This window comes from Triturus cristatus, chromosome 4_1, assembly GCF_964204655.1.
Source record: "Triturus cristatus chromosome 4_1, aTriCri1.1, whole genome shotgun sequence".
NCBI classification, from domain to species: domain Eukaryota; kingdom Metazoa; phylum Chordata; class Amphibia; order Caudata; family Salamandridae; genus Triturus; species Triturus cristatus.
The window spans coordinates 409,632,895-409,646,982 of record NC_140585.1 but is presented as its reverse complement, the minus strand read 5'-3'; the positions used below and the strand labels follow the sequence as shown (position 1 = coordinate 409,646,982).

The 14,088-nt window shown below is 42.0% G+C and overlaps 1 protein-coding gene across 2 annotated transcripts in view; it reads left to right on the top strand.

Moving 5' to 3' along the window:
• Nucleotides 1–14,088, top strand: part of PTPRR (protein tyrosine phosphatase receptor type R) — an 813,462-nt gene that overhangs the window by 384,325 nt on the left and 415,049 nt on the right. For both annotated transcript variants that reach the window (XM_085652526.1, XM_085652527.1), the window contains one exon: nucleotides 4,181–4,336. In XM_085652526.1, coding sequence (XP_085508652.1) covers nucleotides 4,181–4,336 — 156 coding nt within the window. The remainder of the gene's footprint in view (nucleotides 1–4,180; nucleotides 4,337–14,088) is intronic.

Below are 14,088 nucleotides of genomic sequence, written 5' to 3'. Positions count from 1 at the left end.
TCTTCTCATTCCTTCCTTACGCTTATCGTCTGGCTGGGCTCAAAAGAGTAGAGTTGTAAATGACACTGGTGTTGTCCCCTTCCCTTGAAGTCCATTTTTTATGACTCCTCCCCCTGCTCTGGCATTCCTATGTAACAGAACACGGTCCTCCCAGCAGAGCTGGCCAACCTCAGGGGCTCTTTAATCACCTCTTCAAAGAAGCCTGGCTAATCCACTTAACTCTGACCAATCAGGACAGACCACTAGAAGGCTGAATCTGGGCTTACAGACAAGAAAGTCTTATAACTTCTTATCTGTACATTTTAGGAGAAATTCAACAATAGCATATTGTTGAGTTTATTAATACCATTCTGGGAAGTCTTCGAATTGTAGTTTTTTGCCTTCTCCTATCAAGCGTTAGTAGTTAATAACTTCTTGCCATGTTAACCTATGTGACAGGGGATTTGCAATGGGAAAATGACTTGGGCAATTTTTCCAGTACCAGGGCTCATACAAACATATTTTATAAGTACTTTACCTATATCTCCAGGGTCCCCCACCCCTGGAACACCTAGGGAAGACTTTAGGGGTCCTGAATGTGTAGAAATATTGCTAAGCCTCTCTCCACAGTGCTCCTAGCACCAAAGTCGATTTTGTGCAGCCCTTTATCAGAATCTGGGGAGTGAACTGTGGCATTTCACATAACCCAGGGCATATAGAACTCATTTTATAAGGGTCCGCCTTATAAATAGATGACCCCCCCACCCCGGGGAGGCCCTGGGGATACCTAATATGCCAAAACATTGTAGGCTATTATCCATTTTGTAAGTGCCCCAAACACCAAAGTCGAGTTTGGGCACCATTTACTTTTTAAAAGGAGTCCTGCAACACAGAGCTACGTTTAAACTGACCTCCGGCTTCAGCAGTGCACGCATGCAAGTGCAGAAAGGGCTGCTGGTGTATAAACTGCCATGCCCTAATATATGCTAGGGACTTAAAGGTAGTTTCGGTCCCCCTGCCCTATTGTGTGGACAAGGGCCTTATAGGATAGGTCATGCCAATCACAGGGGTACCCCAACCCATAGTGTACCCTAGTGTATGTAGGTGTTTTCACAGTATTCTAAGTGTCTCTTTCAGCATAGCACTGACCCAGGGCCTGGTTAGGCAGAGCCCAGGGCCAGTCAGAGTCAGTTACCACCAGCATCAGTCAGTAAAACGTTGGGGGTTGTCCAGGCCACAGGATGACTTTGCAACACCTAGGAATTATGCTTTCTTGGATAGATTGTGGCTGAAAGTGCAAGAAGTGTTTTACATTGTTGTTCTAATGTAGGGTAAACACGTTTTACCAATCTTTTCATTGTGTTTGAACCAATTGTAGAGCTGAAGGGCCTATCTCTACCTCTTGAGTGTGTATTTAAATTTGAGTTTATAGATAATTCAATCTACAATTCTGTGAAAAGCGGACTGGAAATTAGAAGCTATGTAATTATGAGATGTTGTTTCTCATAGACTAGTTTATGGAATTGTTTGCTCCTTTTACAACGGTTTTTGCTATTTTTGGTGGAACAAAAAATTGAAATGGAATCTTCCAACTACTACTTTAACAACATAATGAGGAGCTGAAAAAATATATTAAATGCATTTATTTCTGTTTTGGGTTCTTTTAGGCCTAGGTATCTTTTTGTGAAATATGCATATGTTGAAAACGTAGACGATGAAAGATTTAACATTATTTTTGGGATACAATAGTAGTAGTGGTAGAAAAAAACGATTTGAGTGCAGTTTAACTTAAGGCAGATTTGCAGTTAAAGGAAATACCACAAGCCTTGAAAAGGCAAATATTTCGAAAAACATATGTCAGCTCAAATCAAGGTGTTTTTGGACACACGATATTGAAAGTGAAGACAAATTTGAATGTATGGAAATAAAACTGAAGTGAAAACCATAGAATATAAAAAATTACATTCACGACAAAAGTGAAATGTAGATATTTATTTAAAAACGTACATTAACGTGCCCTCAAACATGAGGGTAGTAGGCCTGTGACTGACTACAATTTAATATTTTCTGAATCATCCTGTAAGTAAGTAGGTTGGTACGCAAAACATTGGATTTACAAGACATTGGTGAAAATATTGCAACCCCTGTTTCAAAATCTAACATTATTACTTCTGGACACAGGTCCGTAGTAATATACTTTAGCAGTTAGCGACAGACATAAAGAACAACATAATATGTTTTCACCAATGGAGGAGGTTCTAGCAAGAAACATTTTTGCCATTTTCTCCTGGAAATTTTCTATGTTTTTAGGGTGTTTACTGGAAACTAAAAATAAGAGCAAAACAGGGTATCAAAACCTGCATGAAAAAAAATGTTTTTTTGCAGGTGGCTCGATGAGCTGCCACCTACCTGGCTGTCAAATCTGTGGCACTCTGTTAACCCACAGATATTATTTAGAAACACTTATTACAATGCAACCCAATGGTTGAATACAAAGGGTTCAAGTAGTGTTTGGTGGCAAGGAATTGTCCTGTAACAGAATCACTAAAAAAATAATAGTCAGTAAAGTACATGCATCTTGTGCAAACAAGTGCTCCATTGTGGCAAAACTGGCCGTTACTCCATGAGTACAAGCAGTATGTGGAAGAATCTTCAGGCTAAGCACCTTAGCCACATAGATCATATAGATCATGCGGAGGGACCACAATGGAGAGCAGAAGGGGCAGAAGTTGATGAAACTGATGACAGTATGTAATTTCATGTGTCAGTGGTGATGCCATCAATTCTGTAATTTTGCATATCATCATTGATCCAATATATCAGGTCATAAGCAGTGCATGTTGGGGCGTAAATTATAATTTGGTGAATTTCAGTGTTTTTGTTGGCTTTCAACATTAGTTTTTATATTATTGCAAGATTTAACTATAACACCACTTTAAACTTTGTATTTTTTGAGGGAGTTTCGAGAGATATTTCTTTAAACGTATGCTAAAATCTTATTACCTTAACTAACTATAAATTCACTTTAACGTTTTAAAATTATGCACTACCCCATTAAACTTGGGAAAAGTACAGTGAAAAAAAGACAGTACAAAAGTCAGGTGCAAATGAACTTTGTGGAAGGGAATGCAAGTTAAAAATAGTTAAACCTGACACCTTATTGCCCTTTCCAACACCCTGTAGCCCCTTCCACAGTGACCAAGTACCAAATACTAAAAGCCTGATTACATTGGTCTGTAAATCCTACTTTGAGTGCAAATGCCTGTTTGTGCTGAAAACAGGATTACATTTGCCTGACACTGGTGTTTACTCCAGCAATTTGCAACAGTTGAAACCTGCCAGAAAACGTGGAAGCGAATAGTGGTTGTTCAATGTTTGCACTCTTTCGGATGTACTGCAAGGTGTTATTCCACATTCTGAGTTCTCTAACTTGGATTTGTGTGTATGTTGTTCTCCCACAAATTATACGATCCCAATCTGAGGAAAATAGCTGGGGCGCCGTTCACACCCATACCTTGCTCCCTGACATTATCGGAGCGTCAGACAGTGCACTCTCTCTTTTGGCCTACTAACTTTGTGACAAAGCTGCTCCCCTCAGCAGTCTCATTGGGACAAAACCTTTGCCATCATATGTTTAGGAGCAGTGGTTAGAGAAGTGAACTGTGCTGTGGTAATTAATGTCCTGAGTCGCTGAAAAGTCTCCCCAAATATTTAGAACAGGTTTGTAGAAGTTTACTACCTCCCGCTCTTCCTTGTCCTCTACTTATTCTCCCGCCCTGCCTTGTAGGTATACTTAAGACAACACTATTTTTGTCCTACTCAATCTTGAGATTTACAGAAAATAGAGGTCTTTCAATGTGCCAGCACAAGGTTGTTCCGCACGTTAGAAGGGGAGGGGGGCAACAGATGGGCCATTATTCCCCAGACCCTGCTTTTTCAGGGCGCTACACTTGTCCCGCAACACATATTTATAGATTGCAAGCCTGCACTGTTTATTAATGAATGGGGAGCTGACTCCACTCGGTGGTGTGAGATGCTGGACCTGCCTTGTCTTCTCTCAACTTACAAGACATGTTTTAAACCTTAGGCATAGCTCCTCATGCTGCCAGGGTCCTCCTGAAGTTGTGGCCCAGCCCCCAAAACGTCTGCACCTGAAGGTGAAGGGTGTTTATAACAGCACTTTGTTCATGTTTCTTTCTAGGGGCGGAAGAACTGTGTTGAGCTGTTTGTGTCCCCTCTGAAAAGGAGCATCGGCGTCCCTGACACACTGCCCTCTGAAGAGGTTCTGCGCTCCTTGAAGATCAGCGTGTTGCACCAGAAACTCTCCCACTTTGGAATCCTAGAGGTCTCCCCGGAAGTAAGACCGTCTTTGTTGCGTCTTTGTCTTCTTAACATCATGCAAGCCAATGATTTGGGGATTGAATTGTCAACAAAAGCAAAACATAATAATAGTCTGAATAATAAATGCTCTTTAATGCCTTAGTACAAAAACTGCTTTCAATAATCACAGAGAAACAGAACAAGCGCCCGCCTTTACACAGGGAGAGCCGCCAGCAAGGGAATTTAACGTAACTGTGGGCAAGTGCTCGCCTCTATTCCAAAGTTGAAAAGACTCTCTTAGTTAAAATAATAAATACAAATTGTCATAGCTTCTTCAGAGGATACGACTAATACAGGAAAATAACTAATGTTGTAATACGTTAACCCCATTCAAAAGGTGTGTCAATAATCCAGCATCTATGCATTACTACCTAAACCGTGCTAACCATTGTGCTACTAAGGCTAATAGCAACGTGCAAATACTAGGCATGTTTTACCAGAGATATTACTGTACAATTTAGGAAACCCAATTTGTTAATCCATCCTGGCAATAATCACTATGTCAGGACAATGTGTAAATAATGGCAGTACGTATGGTTTCAACTGCACTGTGTGATGCATTGCCAGCGCTCTGTGTGGCATGTTGGCCTACAAATAAATGCAAAGGCACCTCCCTGAAAATGTCACCACTTGAACAGAGCGCACATGCAACAACCTGTTGCATCTGCTGTAAGATATTTTCAAGAATGGCATTTGTGCTCTTCTTTCCCTGTTTTATTTTGGAGAGTTGAGCACATTTGCTTTCTACATTTGGCTGGTGATGTTTTCATGGGGTAATTCCGCTCGTGGTATGTTTAGGTTTTAATTTGGCTTATTTTTAGCATTGGTTGCACGGGGAGGTGGGGGAGTTAATAAAAAAACAAAAACAAAATTAACTTACCTTCGCCTCCGGTCCCGCGTCCCGTCTCCTCTCTCTGCGCTTCTCTGGAAGCAGGCCGCCTCCCTCTCCTCCCCTAAGCCAATCACAATGCTTCAATTGCAGCGTTGTAATTGGCAGGGACACCGACCCTGCAGGCATCTATGGGGAGGCCATTTTCTCTATGTAGGCTGCATGCAGCCTGCATTGAGAAAATGCAGTGTGCATGACTGGTTTGTTCGGCCATGGGCCCGAATAAACAGTCAGCGCCCACAGCAGTGGGCAAGCCACTTCTCCCCTGCCTGGAGCAGGAACGCCCACCAGCCCGCCCCCACCTAAACCCTGCCCTCTGCTTTCCCGCAGTGCGAGAAGCAGAAACATAAAATGGTATTCATATTACCATTTTATGTTTCAGCTTCTCGCACTTTGAGAAAGCAGTGGGGCGATGCTCCTCTGCCCACGTGGAGGAGCCGCTCCTGTCTAATTTGCTTTAAACGTTACTTTACCAGTTGTCGTCTGGCACAGGGAAGCCTGTACGAGCGGTCAGAGGTTGCTGGACCTCGGGTTGGTTTTAGTTTTCCCTCGCCTGTTTATCATTCTATGAACTGCACCACGATCGGTGCCTGCCACACCTCTGGCCACGGCCCTCCTAAGACGGCTTCAAAAGATCACGACAAGGTTGGTGCAATCGTTGTTTTCCTTGTAAAAGGCACTGATGTGCCCATTTTCGGAGTTGTCTGGCTCCACAGGCTGCGCCACCCTTGAACAGGGCTCTGGCACGTTTTTAGAAGTTATATTTGGTTTATGCTTTATTTCACTCCCCTTCTAATTTGCTTTTAAACGTTACTTTACCAGTAGTCCTCTGGCGCAGGGAAGCCTGTACCAGGGGTCAGAGGTTGCTGGACCTCGGGTTGGTTTTAGTTTTCCCTCACCTGTTTTTCATTCCATGAACTGCACCGCGATCGGTGCCTGCCACATCTCTGGCCATGCCCCTCTTAGGACAGGTTTCGAAAGTCTTCCGGCAGCAGGTCCGCACAGCGGGCGCGCCAAAGGCGCACCCAAGGCGAGCTTGTCTGCGCCCTTCCGTGCCTGGACCGGGCCCAGGACCCGTCCCCCTGGTCCGATGTGCCCAGTGCAAACACAGAGCACTTGCTGTACGAGAGACACGCTCCTCAGTCTTCGCCCTGATGGTAAGAGTCCTCAATGCTCAAGATTCTGTCCGGCATTACTGCCAGAGTATAATGAAACACTCTTTCAGGGTTGTAAATCCATGGTATTATTCTCTGAGCCAGTACAGCATTATCATAATAGTAAGATCGCAAGAACTAAAGACAAAATAGAACCCAAGACCTGTAGTAGCATAATATGTATCTTACTAAATACCAGGCCCTTAGTTACGCATAATATGAATTTCAGGAGTTTGCGATATTACATCAGGCAGGCCTTATTTTTATAACCGAAACGTGGACAGATGTGAACTCTGGCCCGGACATGGTGGCTGCTACCCCTCCAGTCTATAACATGTTTTGCCTAGACAGACATAAGGTTAAAAATGGAGGAGGTTTAGCGATACTATACCACAACCGTATGCAGGCAGTTTTCAGACCAGCACAGGCAGAGGGCCTTGAAGCATTATTTTTCTCCATTGAAATTTGGAAATCAAAGTCTTTCAATTGACTTTTGGTCTACCAGCCTCCTGGACCGAGAACCCATTTTGGAGATTTAGTATGTGCTCTATTGGAACCATCAATGTCCAGCGCTGATTTGACAGTACTGGGGGACATGAATTTCCATATGGAATCTTGCAAAGATAGAGACTACATTGGACTACTAGAAACTATGAATGGACTGGGACTTGGGCTGAAAACAAAGGGCTCCACCCACCAGGCTGGCCATATGTTGGATGTAATGTTTTCCAACAATTCTTATATTAATCCAGTGAATCTTCCACTAACTAGGACAGACCACTCGGCTGTGAAATGGCAGCTTTCGACAGTAGCCACAGTAAGACGAGTGCCCAGAAACTCTCTGTACTCTGGCAGGGCATGGCATAAAATACAAGAACATAAATTTCTACACCAGCTTACAAACTTGGCCCCCAAATTCTCTGAAAATTCAGATCAGATGGCAGAGAACTTCTCATCCTGGATAGACGAGATAGTGACTAATTTAGCTCCCTTAAAACATGAATTTAGCTCAGAGAAGCACTCCCAGCCATGGCATAGGGAGTCAATAAAACAATAGAGACAAGAATGTCGCAAACCGGAGAGAAAATGGTGGGAAAAGTATGAGGAAAAGTAAGGGAGCAGTATAAAATTACATTAGCGGAACACAAACAGCTTATTCTGACTACCAAATCAGGATATTATTGTGAACAAATTGAAGTAGCCTGTTATGCAAATAAAATGCTCTTCCAGGTCATAAAAAACATACAGTATCCATTAGCCTAATGTAGTGATCAATAACCAGGAAGTTTGAAACTCAGTTGCTCACTTCTTTCAAGATAAGGTTATTAATATTCATAATCAGTTAGCTACCTTTACTAAGGTTCCCATAGATACAACGCAATGCCCCAATCTGGAGCTGGAGAGCGCAAATTTTATTATTGTCAATCCACCAACAGCAGAATAGATAAGAAAATTGATTCCCATTGCTAAATCAGGCTCTCCCAATGATCCTTGTCCACCCAAGATATTTCATATGGCACCAGAACACCTCGCACTTCGACTAGCCGATATTATGGTAGCAATGTGCAAGCAAGGAATATTCCCCAATGACTGGAAATCAGCATCAGTTCTCCCACTCTTAAAAAAACTAATCTCGACACTAAAGAGTTGAGTAATTATAGACCAATTTCTAGGTAGAAAAAGTCCTCAATCAACAATTAATGGACTACATTGATAGAAATAACTTATTGTATGATACCCAGTTTGGTTTTCGAAAAGAACACTGTACAGACTTTACACTGGTAACCGCGACGGAAGAAATAAGAGCTACTCTTGATCTTGGAGGAAATGCCGCCCTGGTACTATTGGACCTCTCCCCTGTGTTTGACACGTTAAACCACTGGGTGCTGGTTGATCGTCTGCGGAGAATGGGAATAGGGGGTACACACTGAGCCTTCTTCAGTCATTTTTGACAAATAGGCAGCAAAAAGTCTTGGTGGACAATTTTACTTCCCAATCCTACCATCTGCCCTGTGGGGTACCGCAGGGCTCATCCCTGAGCCCCACGTTGTTTAATTTGTATGTCACTCCGTTGGCTAAGCTCATCAAGTCCTTCTCATTCTCCATGGCATCCTATGCGGAAGAAAAGCAGATTATAGTGTCTCTTGCTAAAAATGCAACTGACCCTGGGGACTCTATTAGGGAATCTATGAAGGAAGTAAACAAATGGATGAATAATAACTATTTGATGCTGGACTCCTCCAAAACGGAGATTATTTTGTTCGGCAATAACCCCTCTTTTTGGTCACACTCTTGGTGGCCATCAGAACTAGAAGCACTCCCTACACCGGTCCCAAAGGCAAAGAACCCGGGGATCCTAATTGATGAAGATCTGAAGTTACAAGAGCAAATTGCTAAAGTCACCCCGGCCTCCTACTACTCGCTGAGACTTATAAAATAAATTGAGAAATATCTGCCCTTTGAACTCCTAAAAACAGTGGTAATTGTGTTAGTTCTGACATGGATAGACTATTGCACCAGTCTTTACCTTAATATCTCAGTCAGATTCCAAAAAAAGCTACAAACCCTGTAGAATGCATCTGCACGCTTTCTTCTAAAGGTATCTAGGTTTGAATCCAGTGAAGCGATGGATAGAGTTTAAGTCTCTGTGTACAGCATTTAGGGCCCTCCATTGGAAAGGTCCAGGGTATTTCAAGGAACACTTTAAATGGCACACTCCGAGCAGGACTCTTCGTTCGAGTTCTGCAAAAAATCTTGTAGTTGCTCCTTTTAGGAAAACTATGTGGGGTGGGGGGAAGTTTTATTTAGATCAACTGCTATGGAATTCCTTGCCAGAGAAGCTTAAGTTGTCCACCTGTCTGCGAGATTTTAGAAAATCTTTAAAAGCTTGACTCTTTGCTTCTAACTAGGAAAATCAAAAGCTTCACTGCCTGTCTGATCTTCACAGATCTTAAACGCCTCCGGGCAGTAGCGTGCACTTTATAAATACTCTCATTCATTCATTCATTTATTCATTCATTCAGCTAGAAATACTGTTGATATTATCATCAGTTCTGTGCCAGCTAAACCTAGAACTTCCATATCTTCTGGATATTCAAGAGGTACATTGTTACTACAATATTCTTCACCAAGGATATTGAAAACTTCATATTTTACTGATATACAAACTAAAAACTGCAGAGCAGAACAGTGTTTGAAAGACACACCAGGACACAGAATGGATTTTAGATGTGAACAAAACCACTTCACGCATATACTCTAATAAGAATTCGGAATTCCTAAGATATGGTGAACCCATCAAGTAATGATGGGCTCAATTGTAGTTGACATTTTTTGTCTAAGTAACATACCGTATATGATAAATGTCTAAGCTGTGATATGCTGCAATGTTGCTGATAAAAAACAAGTAAAAGAAAAAAAAGTAACATACCATCCAGTAACACAAAGCATAAACACAGACACACAGCCACCTCCAATGAGCGAGATGGAAAATTAAAACTCATAGGACTTTCCATCTTTCCACAGCTAGTATAATTGTTTGAGATTCATGTCAAGGATTTTTACACCATGATCATGGATCACTCTTGGTGGAAGACCTTTCTTTTTAGGTGATTTAGGCCTGGCTGTTTTGTGTTTAGCATTTGTAGCTTTGTTCCATTTCACTGTAACAGCAAACTTCTATATTTGTGCCATGGTAATCACAAAGATATATATTTTGGCATCTGAATAAAAATCCTCCTGCAGTGATTCACTTTGTGAAATTCTCTCCTACGAGATTCATGGAACCATGACAGAAATTCTAAAATGTGCTCAATCAAGGCACTAAACTTCTATAGTGTTGTTGTGCCCTTTATTGGAGACCATGCACCTACAGCATTCCTGTTCATGGACTTTCTAACCAATGTACACTTGGTTCAAGAACACACGTTCATGTTTACTATTAATGAGCCTTTGGCCAAAATTAGTAGTTTTGGTGCTGTCAAAGCAGCAGAGACAGCCAGGATATAAGCCTTCATGTGTTCATAGGACACATAGTTCATCTTCATGGGTTGTAAGTGCATGTCATAATGGGGTAGGAACCCAGGTTGTCTCTCTTTTTGTGTGCTTCACATCATCCATAAACTCATAGGTAACCTGTAAGGACCAATCACCCACAGAGTAATTCCTTTGATCCTATACCACTCATACAACTCCAGATATGTTCATCATTTCCTAGTGGGTTTCCTACAACATTTCCATTCACATGGCTACCAGCATGCCTACTTTTATGAAAACTAGGCTTTCATCTACAGATGCACCTATCATCTTTCCGTGACCCTTCTGGTTTCTTGGACTCGCTCCGCGAGAACATATCACTGCATGCACTCTCTTGTATAAGCCAAAGACAAGACCAAAAAGTTTTTGGATCATCACTCAAAACAAACACTGTTGAACCCCTAGTTCTCAATGAAATAGATTTGCTGCAAGGCCCAGTGTCAGAATATTCGACATGCAAGGAGGTAAAGCATTTTTGAGTTCCTTTTGAGGAGCCACGAACATCTGCCTGAAGTGCTTTTGTAAGATTGTGGTTGAAGCTGAAACACACAGCTGCCTTTCAACAGCAAAAATGTGTGTTTGTGAAATGGTGAGCAGTATTCATCACTACAAAGCAAATGTATTAAAGAAACTAAATTCTCTGACATTTGCCCTCAGTGCAATTTTAGCACCTAACCCAGTCTTTTATATCAATTTAAAATCTTCCTTTGTAGAAAAGAAAAAAAGATGAACTGAGGGGTGACTGACATGACAGTACTCCAAATCCTGGGCCGTATTACATAAAATGCCACGGGGGCGCCACAGGCATTTGCGTCCGCTTTGCACTCCTCCTGAGCACTGTGGTATTACTGAGGGACCACAGACTCTTGTGCGGCCCCTTCTGTAATACCGACAGTGCTGGGGCACTTAAAGCACCAGCGCTAACTTCAGGGCCATTCCCTGTTGCGCATAGAGGTGTGCCCCATGCAAATGAGGGAATCCCTTTGCCTCTGTTCCTGCGCCATATTACAGACACAGGCGCAGAGGCAAAGACACACTCAGGAGGCACACTGACAGCGCGCACCCTGAGGGCAGCCCTCTGGAGGGAGGAAAGGGGATCCCATAGGCCTCCCCAGACACCCCCTTTTAAAGGGGTGCAGTCACTGACTGCACCCCCCTGCAAGGGGACCTCTAATCCAGGTGGCTTGCTGCCTGCACTGTGAAACACGGAGCAGCTGCTTCAAAGATGCTCCGTATTTCTCTTGAATGCGCTGCCCCCAGGGCAGCACGAGTTTGCGGCTGCCCGGTGGGCTGTGCATTCTATGTAATATGGCGCACTCTCTCTAGTGGCGCCTGGCGCACCCGTTTTAAGGTGTGCCAGGCGCAAACAGGGAATGTGTGCTCTAATACATAATATGGCCCCATATCTGCTGAGACTGGTAAGATTTGTAAATGATTCAAAAATGATCTAAGCAAGTGTGCAGACCCTGTGCATGGTGTGTGCCAGTTAAATTAAGGATCGCTCTTTCTCATAGGTTCTCAATGAGAGGTGCATGGTATGGAATAACTTCCCATGGTAGAATGAGTGGCTGTTAGATAAGAATTTTGGACACACCTTTACATATTCTATTAATTAGTCTGCTTTTCTTAGACCCGGGAAAAAACTTTCTTACGATGCTTTCACAGAAGTTGGTGTTAAAACAGCAGTTGGGAATAGTTTGTATAAACAAATTAAAAGTCCTATTTGCACTGAGAAACTTCTTGTGGAAAATGTTTTGGTTACAAATCCTTGCACCCAGAACAATGCACCGATATTCCTTAAACATCCGTTTGGTCCCTTACTGTGATCAACAAACCAAACAACAGAAACTAAGAATAGCAAACCAAAGATACAGATTGAGGGAGCTATTTATTCTAGGGAAAGCCATTAAAGTTGTCTGAATCTCTTCATATAGTCAGAGCTGGCCAAAGAAAAGTAGTGTCAAGTTCCGCTGCACTTTCAAATACCGTATTTTACATTCCCTCGCTGACACTACGCACTTGCATGGAGAGAGTTATCTATGTATATCTCTCTATCTCATTTTCCCGAGGGCAATGTAGCCTGTAGGGTCCTCATGGGCCCCAAATCCCCAGCACCATGCGTCATCACAGCAAAACAAGCATTTCCAGTACTGGCCATTTTGCCACTGCGGCGCATTGAGTTTTCTGGAGCATTGACTCGTCAGTTGGGTCGGCTTCACCTCAGTCTGTCAAATGCCTTAAAGAGAGTTGACCTCGCGCCTTCAATATTTCAAATCAAATTTTGTCAATCCGAATCACTATAATGTGACGCGGCAGCAGCCTCTCCTCTCTCCTATCATTGTTTCTAGTTGGATATGTGCAATGACTTCAGGTGTACTTTAGCTGATTGTGGGCTGTTAAAATATGTTATTTACCTAAATGGGTTATATATATTCAGGTGAGCAGGATAGAGCATGGCATATTTTATCTCCACCCACTGAAGCTTCTTCGTCACTAACTGGTATTCCCTTCGCGCTATCTGCAATGATACTGTAAAATCAGGATAAATGGTAACACTGCAGCTCTTCTATTCTAGGTCATTTGTCTCATGTACCATCGCTCTGCATCCCTATCTCTGTAATTTGTCAGTTTTGCTATGACGGACACTCAAGAGCCCTTGAGATGGTTTTAAAGAATATAAATATATTTTAATGTGTCTTTTTAGTGTTTGGGTGTGTGTATATGCATGCATGTGTGTTTATGTATGCTAGTGTGTGTGCAAGTGTGAGAAAAGTCTTTGCTTTGTGAATATTATCCCTACATTACTCCCATTCCTACGTACTTCTTCCAGATGAGACAACACGGAAGGGTTACCCTCTACATCTCCCTAGCACTCTATAATACTATTGTAGGCACATTGAGCAATGCTGGAACTGATTATAACAATATCCTCTAGTTTAGGGATCATCTTGTTTGTTTCCTCAGAATTTAGCATTCTTTGCAGAAATATTGTGCATGTTCTCTAATCCCTAAAATTTAGAAATTTGCTATACTCCTAATTGTCATAATATTAACTTACCTATAAGTCCCTAGTATGAAGTAAAAAGTGTACCTAGGGCCTGTAAGTTGAATGTCACTAGTGAACTTCAGCACTTAGTGTGCCATCCACTACAATGACATTGTAAACGTGACTCCAGGCCTAGTACAACAGCCTGGCAGTTGCATTTCTAAGCTGCAGCTTGACTATTCAAAGTAATCACTTTTTGATAGGAGGATACATTATTTTAAAATATGTAGCAGTTACCCCTATGAAGGCCTTGTATCCTCACACGGCAGGGTGCATGGTATTTAAGAGCAGGACATGTAGAAATGTAAAGTTAATGTACAATATAGTAGCTCAGCACTCCACAAAAATAGGTTTAAATATATTAATCTATCATTGATCTAGATCAAACTTCCATGCTTCCATGTAATACAATAAGCAAGTAATGTTATTGTTCTTCTTTATGGCTACACAAATATATATAGTATTTACAATTTATTTATATGCAATAAAAAGCATCATACATACAAAAACATCATACATACCAAAAAGTTTTTAAAACCAGACCATACAGAAGATTTTTTGCTAAAGACCAACAGCTATCCATACGCATGACATTGCATTGAAAA